This window comes from Fukomys damarensis, unplaced genomic scaffold (assembly GCF_012274545.1).
Source record: "Fukomys damarensis isolate Sample0158 unplaced genomic scaffold, DMR_v1.0_HiC HiC_scaffold_2, whole genome shotgun sequence".
NCBI classification, from domain to species: domain Eukaryota; kingdom Metazoa; phylum Chordata; class Mammalia; order Rodentia; family Bathyergidae; genus Fukomys; species Fukomys damarensis.
In genome coordinates, this window is record NW_022900914.1 from 41,009,473 (window position 1) to 41,019,461 (window position 9,989).

The window sequence follows — 9,989 nt, forward strand, 5'->3', positions numbered from 1 at the left end:
TAAAAAAAAAAAAAAAAAAAAAAAAAAAAACTAGAAAGAGTCAAAGCACTTTAAAGGATTAACTTAAATATATTTTAAAGAAGATACACATTTGAGTCACATAAAAATCAAATTGGGATTCTGGGTGCTGGTTTTACATAACCCTAGGAAAGTTGAATTAAATTTGCAGTATATTAAATATATTTAAACTGATGTAGCAATTTATAAAATAGAGGTACATTAGTTAGAATTTTACATGGAAAAAGGACCAATAGGATGTGTATATATCCTTATAGATAGGAATTTGTTAGAGATTAAGAAGTCCCCAAATATGTAGCAAGCTAGAGACCCAAGAGAGCTTACGTAGTCCCAGCCTGAATCTGAAGGCCTGAGAATCAGGACAGTGTAAGTTCCGAAAGCCTGCAGCCTTGAGATCCAAGAAGAGCCAGTTTTTCATTTTGAGCTGGTAGGCAGGAAAATAGTGATGTCTCAACTCAGGAAGTCAAGCAGGAGAAGTTCTCTCTTACTCAGCTTTTTACTCAGCCAGGTCTTGCAACTAATTGGGTGTTGTCAGGCTGCTTTAGTCTGCCAATTTAAATGTTAATCTCATCCAGAAGCACGTTGCATGTTTGACCAAATGCCTGGGTCTCCCTGACCTACTCAAGTGGATGCACAAAATTAACCATCTCAAGAGAGAACACAGAATGTCCTTATATAGCTTCCAGGATTTCTGAAAGACTTGTAACTGGTTTATGATTAAGACATAACAGTACCATTTGAGAAGCTCTGCATTAGAAAATGTGGCTTACTTGCATCAATAGATAAAATAAAATGGCTGTTTACACTCTAAGGCCTTCTTCCCCTACCCCCAGACATAGAGATATGACACAACTGAGAATGAGTAAAAGTGAATTTATACATAATGCTTTGCCCCCTTTCATGAATTGAGCCATACCATTGGATAGTCATTTTTGCTTTCCAAGAAACCTAATCTGATTTGGAAAAACAAAAATATAATTATAGAGACATTCAAAGTAATGAAAGAGCCCGATAGGAAATACATATATGGAAATAAGAAAATAAGAAAAGCTGTAAAAGCTAGTGTACCTCTGGAAGTGTGGTGTAGGTCACATTATGACTTTCATGAGCCCTTTCCCCAAAAGATGCTTAGAATTGTATTTTATGAGTTGGTATAAAGATGAATATATTCATATTAGATATGAAAATATTTTATGGGCCCCCTGAATGTATTGTGGGCCCTAAGCTCTGCGCTTATTGTGTAAGTTGGTCTGAGCATTCAGTACAGTGATTAAAAATAAAGGTCTTAGTCATGCTGCTAGAAAGTGTAAACTGTTACCAAATAACCTCAGAAATTGTGAAAAAATGATCTTCAGAGGTGCAGGAAATGGCATTGTTAACTGTATTGTTTGATTAACAGTGAAAAGGAATGAGGCAAATCAGAATTGGGGCAGAAATACCTCTAGTTCTGGCTCTTGGCAATATACTTACCTTTCAAGCTATTTTGAGAGCAAAAGCTCTTGCTCTGGGCTAGTTCCCATTCTCAGAATGATTTTGCAGGTAGGAATGCTTCTGAATACAAGTGCACCTCTGTGCAAGTAGTACAGTCATAGCATTGGGCATTAATAGAGAAAAAGTAAATGAAGCCTGGCTCCTGTCTTGAAGAGCATTTGATTTTCACCTGTATTTACCAGGGCCCTTGTTCTTAAAATGTTTAGCAGTCACATGTGCTGCTGTTTGACATAATTTGGTACCTGAGGCCCAGAGATTTAGCTCAGTGGTGCCACACCTGCCTGTCAAGCACAGGGTCCTGAGTTGAATCCCACATGGTGGGTTGGGGGGAGACGGGACTTGGTACATGTGTGAATGGAAGACATGTCTGAGTTATATAAACTACTATTCAGCCAACTAGTCACCAGTTTCTTTATTCCATATTGCAGGGGAACTGGAGACTGTTTTTCTTCATTGTATTTTGGAGTTAAAGGCATATAAAATTCAAGTAATTTGTGTAAATAATATTGTATCTAGTTTGACATTTAGTATTATACCTTGGCGAAGTATTTAAAATGCTGTGTGTGTGTGTATGTGTGTGTGTAGACCTACTTGTTACCATCAAATTCATTTAGAGTGAAGCACCAACTCTTTAGTAAAAATTTACAAATAAACTTTTGAAAATTATGAATTGTAGTTAGTGTTAGATGAAATTGTTTGCTTTTTTTAAGTATGGTCAAAACCTCTACATTTAACAGGGGATGCCTTATCTAATAGGTAGAAATGTTTGAGAAACCAAAATAAAAAAAAATTGGGAAAAGCATTATTTGGTAAAAAGAATGTAGAATCAGACTTTGGATCGAATCCTTGCTCTGCATTATACCAGCAGTAAAACTGGTTAATGACCTTAATTTCCCTGTGCTTCAGTTTGTGTGTCTGTAATATGGAGACAATAATACTTACCTGTCAAGGTTTCTTTTAGAAGAGTAATCAAGCAATCATGTACATTGTCAAACATAGAATGGTACATAGAAAGCATTAAGCTATTGTTATGAACATGTTATAATTATATAAATGTGCCCTACCTATGTATAAGAATGACTTAGATGGCTTACAATAAGATATGCTTTCATAAGTAAAACAGTTAAGACCCCAGCATTAAAGTGAAATGTTTTTTTATTCTTTTACTTCTAATATCTGCCTATAAACATTAGAATACATCCAGTTTAATATTTTATACTCTATTGACTCTAGTTTTTTTTTTATTAACTCTAGTTTTGATGTGATTTGACATAGTTAATATTCTTATGCCAACTGGGTGCAGGAACCTAGGTGATAGAGATTCAAGAATAAGACATAGTCCCTGCCCTCAAAGCCTCTGTCATTTTTCAGAAATTGAACATATAGAAAAAAAGCACCTACTCTGAAAACTGGGTTTTCATATTCATCCTCCCCCATTTAATATTTGATCATAAGCAAATTAGTTTACTCTGTGCGCCACTTTTCTTATCTAGAAAATGGAAATAATAGTCTTACCTCCTTCATGTGGATCTTATGAGACTTAAACAGGTTAAAATTTGTATTTAGAATAATGTCTTGTACGTGGCAAGCTGTGTCTCCATATTAAACAAAACTATAATGCTTCCAGCTGGGCGTGATGGCACATGCCTGTAATTCCAGCACTGGGGAGGCTGAGGCAGGAGGATCACTGTGAGTTCGAGACCAGCCTGAACTACATAGTGAGTTCCAGATCAGACTCATAGAGACCCTGTCTCAAAAAACAAAACAAAACAAACAAAAACTATGATGCTTCCATATCAGGCTTTTGTAGTTTGAGGATGTTCAGAGAACATCTTTTGCTCTTTTGTTAAATTTAGTCCCTTGCTTTCCTGAACTGTGTTATACTAATATTGGCTCTACATATGCTACTTTACTAAGGAAAGTAGAACTCAGCCATCTGACTTACCACTAATTATAAATATTTTTGAAATTTTATATCTAATGCAAGTCCACATGTTCTGTAATATATTAGTGTCACTGTTTAATGCAGTCTTTTTCTGAGCTACAAAGAGTTTTTAAAAATGGACGGTGCCCCATTGAATCAAAAGCAGGAGGAAATTTCTCATTATAGCCAGATATGTTTCTTTGTAGACCAACATGAATTTATATAAGCAGGGTAATCTAAACAAAGTTCCCTATTATAAACATTGGAATACATCCAGGTTTAATATTTTATGATATTGACTCTAGTTTTGATGTGATATTACATTTTATGTTCAGAGTGATGGGGGTTTTGTTTTGGGTTTTTTTGTGGTTTTTTTGTTTTTTTGTTTTTTGTTTTAATGTCTGATTACAATGTCTTTTGGAATATTTGTTTCGTGAAAGAAACCTGTCTGATCAGAAGAGAAACTATGATCAGTTTCTGGTAGCTTAATTTCCTTTCTTCTGAGCATGATATTAGTAGTAGTCTTGCACCTTTTTTACCTAGAAAATTATTTAGACTATGTTCCATCACATTTTTTGATCTTTTTACTTTATTGTGCTTTGGGGAAGCAAAGACTTAAACACAGCTACTGCATGCTTCATACACTTTGTTTCATAATGCATTCAAGACTTAACACATAAATGCCATTAAGCCACCACCAATATCCAAAGTTTAAAATCTATAAGGAGTAATAGTAACAGGTTCTTTTTAAATAATGTCTTAAAAATGGATACTTGAAAACCAGTTTTTTCCCCACTTACTCAACAAGAAGATCTTGGAGAGGACACAAAATACTTTGATTTAATTTCTTGTTCAACCCTAATATGATAGGAATTAATAGATTGAGAAAGTATTTTCATTATGATTTAAAATGCTAAATAGGGGTAAGAGAAATATACTTAGTGAGCTTTGACTCTCATTATTCTCCAGCAGGCCACAGTTGTATGTAGTACCTGTATAATAACTGTAGTAGTATTAAAAGTTGCCACCTCTGACATGTGCTGGATGTCAGGTTTTTAATTCATCATCTGCCCTGTGAGATAGACACTGATAGCTGTAAATTGTAGATGCAGAAGTTGAGTCTTGTCCCCTGGTTCCCCAGTCTTCTGTTAAAGTAATGTAATTATATCAACCATTTACTTACTGTAACTGCTAATAAATGAAATGTGGTATTATTTATTGTCATGAACAACATAATAGAAATTGTATTGACTTTACCATTGAATTGGTCTCATAGATAGCTGGAAATTGATATACTTTTAAAGATAAAGTGTCAAAACAAGTTTAAATTAATCAAAATCTTTGTTTATTCTGTTAGCTGCTGTCTTACTGAATTGAGGACTTTCCTTTTGGTGATAGTAGATTCTTGTTATTTGATATTTATTTATTGCTCTATGTCAGAGGTTAGGAAAGTATGGCTCAGGAGACAAATAGGTCCTGCTGTCATTTTTGGAAATAAAATTTCACTGGAGCACACCCACATTTAATTTGTTTACAAATGAACTGCAAAGCCTGAAATATTTACCACCTGGCTTTCTATTGAAAAGATTGCCAACCTATGCTCTACCTCATTCAACAAAAAACTTGAAGCTTTTGAATTTTATATCCTAAAAGATATATGAAACTTTCTTTGAAAATTTCCATGTAAGCCTACATGATGGCATACACCTGTAATCCCAGGTACTTGGGATCCAATTTATAGGGCAGCATGGGCAACTTAGTGAGACCTATATCAGAATAAAAAGGGGTGGGGATGTAGCTCAGTGTGTACAGTGCTTGTCTGGCATGTACATGACACTGGGTTTGATACTACAGTATACAAAACATATGTGCACGCACACACAATTTTTTCCATATAGTTTATATCCTTTATGAGAAAAGGTTTGAAGTATAAAAAATTGAGGTGATTAGGTTAATGTGGTCTTTCTTTTCCTTCATTACATTCCACTCGAGAATTTGTTTTTTGCTGTACCTAAGACCTAGTCGTTATGTGTAATATTGCTGATTGAATATGTTTTAGATCATTTCTTCCTTTTGGTGATCAATATTTTTTCCTATCCTTTTAAAAGGTTAACAAAGCGGATAAAAGGAAGATTTAATTTACAGAAAAATAAAATTTGGTCTGATGTGAGCTTTTGTTTACCTTTGCTGCCCAGGAGGAACAAACGCTCATCAGGTTTCCAATTAGGTAGTTACATGATCCCTTTCAAAGTAATGTCTCTCCATCCCCTCTGTTGAAGTGAGGAGGTGCCCAGTCCCCTTGACACACTCAGGTTTCACAAGCCTTGGGATCTTGAGTCTACTCTTTACTTTAGGGTTCATAATTGAGAGTGAAAACCTTTTCCCATCACACCCATGAATATAATGAAGGTGTTAGAGTAACTTTTTTAGAGTTAACTGAAGATTACCCTGAGATTAATTATGCAGTGTTGGATCTTTTGCTACTTCTGAAGGAAATTTTAATTTGGAAAATATAGTCATGAAAATGTTTCCTTTTGTTTTTTTCTATTTCCTGGTTGCTGCCTATACTACATAACAGAAATCAAGTATTGACTTGTTTTTGTTACTTGGCAGGAAGTACTACAATGATGTGGTATTTTTCTTAAACACTAGGTACCAATTGAGTAATACATTTAATCTTGCAAAAAGCTTTAATTTATTAACAGTTTGTATTCCTATTTCATGGTTAGTGAATTGAGCTGCATTTGAAAATATCTTACATGTATTAAAGTACAGTTGGGAAAATAAGAATAAGTATTTAGATTGCATATATATAATACTGGGGACACCAAAACAGTGATCTAAATATGAAAGTTTGAATTAATAAAAATATTTTAAAGTGCCAACAGACTTACCTGTTGGTAGTAGAAATAACTCTAGAGACTATGCAGCTTTACTTGGAGGGAAGGTAGTTTTTATTCAAAAGCATGTGTACATATACAAGAAAGAAGAGTAGAGAAATAGACTTTCTAGAAAATAAAATGCAGATCATCAAAATGATAAACCTTTGAGCTTATCAGTAAAAGTTGAGACATTCTTTCCTACTTTGATTTGTAGTATTGGTAACAGAGATATGTCAGAAGGTTTTCACAGTTTAAGTGTTTATATTCAAGAAAAAGGTTCTGATCAGCTTTAATAGCATAATTTTTATAAGCATCTAATCTCATTGCTTTTAAATATAGAATTCATGGTACAAGATCCCAACAATGAATGTAACTGTACTGTATCCCTAAAATGTACCAATAAAATCAATTAAAGCTGAAAAATAAATAAATAAATACATAAATATAGAATACAGGAGTGATGGAAAGAATATGAATGCTCTCTAGTGTTTTGTTTTGGTTTGGCTTTGGGCAGAGTATTCAGATTGTGAGATTCTCACTATACAGTAGAGTAATAATTTTTTCTTTGTTGAATTTTGTAATGGATTAAAATAATGTATGTAAAGGATCAGTAACACTGCGTAGCTACATTTTTTACCTACATTATCATTATGATCATTTAAGATAATCATTTAATGTTCTGTGAGTAGTTATGTTCCTTTTTTGTGTCTTTTTTGTTTGGTACTGGAAATTGAACTTGAGACCCTGGGCGTGCAAGACAAGCGTAGGAACCACTGAGCTAAATCCCTGGCCCCACTTAGTGTTTTCTACATGAGTGTTGGTTTCCCCTCATTCTTACAGTAATGGACAAGGTGTGTGCATGAGTATGTGTGTATATGTATGGTGATGATAAAACTGTGACATTATTAAAATTGGATTAATGAAAATAAATTGGGGGTGTATTTTGATCCAGACAGCTTTACTAAACCGCCTGGAGCGAATTTTCGAAGGATGTTTTCCTTCCATATCTGTCCCTGATGCTGAAGAGGAAGTTACCTCCCTGAAGCACTTGCTGGAGACAAGCACTTTGCCAATAAAAACAAGAGAGGCCTTAGCTGAAAGTGGGTAAGTAGTAAACGTTTTTTATATAGCCTGTAGTCTTGTAATTTTAGCTGTTGTTATAAGGTCACCTTACAACTTAATGTTTAAGACCTTAATGGTTTTAAAATTTCAATATATGTTGAAGTTTAATCATGTGCTAACATATTGAAAAAACTTCCTTCTTTACTTTAGAGCTATTTTTGATATAAATCAGTATTCTAATCAGTTAAGTGTTATATATTCTTTTAACTTCCTAATATGATAAATGAGAATTTAGATCTTACCTCTACTATTCTGCCTTCATCTTACCAATATACCTAAATTGACATTTTTTATTTTTTTCTGTGTATTTTGAATATTACAATCATGTAATTTTGTTCAGTGAACTTCTTTGAGGACTCTGAGCAGCCCTATTCTGAAAATCTAAACTTTGAAAGCCAAAAAATTTTGAACCTTAATGTGTGATACTCGAAAAGTTCTCAATTTACAGTTATTCTTGAGCCATTCTTTTTCATTGTATCACTCTCCACTTCTGGAAACATACTCTCCTTCTGCTAGTATCTCCTTGCATTCATCTAACTCCGTTACTACTCCTTCATCCTTCTTTGTGGCCTCAGTGTCACAAGGGATGTAGGTATCCCTTGATTTCATTGAAGATTGAATTTCTGTTTCTTGGTTTTTGTTTTGGGGTGATTTCTGAAGAAAGAAAACAAGTTTGGTTTTCTGTCTTGAAACTGTTTAGATGTGTCTTTTTTTTTTAATATGTGCTGTTTATACACATAGTTCATACTCTTGGATCCAGTTATTTTTCTCCAAGAGAGTCTTCTTTTTTTTTGAGACACAAGGTCTTGCTATATAGTTCAGGCTGACTTTGAACTTGCTATGTAACCCAGGCTGGCCTGAAACTCAGCAATCCTCCTCTCTCAGCCTCCTGAGTGCTAGGACTACAGGCAGGTGCCACCATGCTCAGCCTCCAGGAGATTTTTTCCTAAAAAAAATAATACAGTCATATAACAATGCATACTATAAAATATGCAGTCACCACCCTACTAATAACAGCAGCCAAATAGTAAAAAATAACTTACTGAGAACTGTAGTGCTACAGCTAGATAAATAAATGATGGTACATCAACATAATAGAACATTACACAGCCATTGAAAAAGTCACAGTAGTCTGTGACTTTCCCCTTACCCATGGTTTCAAAACCTTGTAGGTGCCTGAAACTTCAGTTTGTATTAACCCCTTTATATATATTTATTTATATAGATTTATTCTTATACATTCATACTTATCATAGAGTTTAATTTATGTATTAGGCTGAGTAAGAGATTTAAAACTAACTGATGATAAAGTATATAAAGTAATATAGTGTAATAAAATTTGTATGAATAACCTTTCTTTCAAAATACCTTCATTGTATGGTATTTGCCTTCTGTGATAATGTGAGATTATATAGTGACTGTGTGCTAAGATGAAGTAAGGTGAATACTCAGAACAGCACTCAACTTAAAAGTTAGGAATTATTTCCTGTATTTTCCCTTTTAATATTTTCGGACCATGGCTGATCACAGGAAACTGAAACCACAGAAAGTGAAAGCACAGATAAAAGGCAACTACTTTACATATGTAACTTAGGACTTGCTTAAAATCTGAAAAAGGAATAGAAATTTGTATAAGTGCTAAAATTGCAACTGTATGTGGATCAAGTCTGAAAAAACACAAATCATCACTATTTTAAGATGGCAGGGGACAGGGATTTGGCTCAGTGGTTCTGCCGCCTGCCTCAAAAGCATAAGGCCAGAGTTTGATCCCCATGGGGGGGTGTGGCAGAATGCTGAGTAATTTCTTCCTTTGAAGTTTTTTTTTCTTATATAATATAAAAGGAATAGTACAGGTTCATACCGTTTCTTAAGAGTTTAACTTAGTTACTTTTTAAATGCCTAAATGTTGGTTGGCTCTTGATTTCATTCGGATAACAGTAGCCACTCATGTAAGACAAGTTCATTTGAATTGTATAATATGTCAAGAGTTATATTAAAAGTGCTAAAAGCTCTCAAGTAACCTATTGTTGGTGTCTTCATCATGGCCTTTGCAGGGAACTGCTGGATGTATGGACCGAACTACAGGATATCCATGATGCACATGGTTTGAGATACCAGTGGGGCGGCTCCCACAGCAACAAGAAGCTTTTGTGTTCCTTAGGAATAGACACTCGAAACATTGTGAGTTTTTTAGTATTTTGAAACGTTCTTTACTCACGTTAGGGATGTGTTTAAAAACTTTCATACTTCTGTTCAAGGTCTGCTAAGCTAGTTCTTCAGAAAAAATATTAGTTTAAATGTTCCTTTATTTTGAATATGGTGATTCTTAAATATCAGTCTATTTAAATGTTTCTCCAAACAGTATTTCTTATTTTTAGGAAAAGTTGTTTTAGTGTTTTCCCTTAACTGTAAGAGAAAAGAATTGGACTAGGAGGTTTAAAAATATACAACCTTGGGCCTGGGATTTAGCTCAGTGGTGCCGCTGCCTGCCTCACCAAGCGCAAGGTCCTGTGTTTGATCTCCAGTACAAAAAAAAAAAAAAAAAAAAAAAA

The 9,989-nt window shown here is 34.2% G+C and overlaps 1 protein-coding gene across 3 annotated transcripts in view; it reads left to right on the top strand.

Moving 5' to 3' along the window:
• Aftph (aftiphilin) overlaps positions 1-9,989 on the top strand; it is a 49,284-nt gene that overhangs the window by 14,128 nt on the left and 25,167 nt on the right. For all 3 annotated transcript variants that reach the window (XM_010609742.3, XM_010609740.3, XM_010609741.3), the window contains exons 4-5: positions 7,268-7,419; positions 9,492-9,618. In XM_010609742.3, the coding sequence (XP_010608044.1) occupies positions 7,268-7,419; positions 9,492-9,618 (279 nt within the window). The remainder of the gene's footprint in view (positions 1-7,267; positions 7,420-9,491; positions 9,619-9,989) is intronic.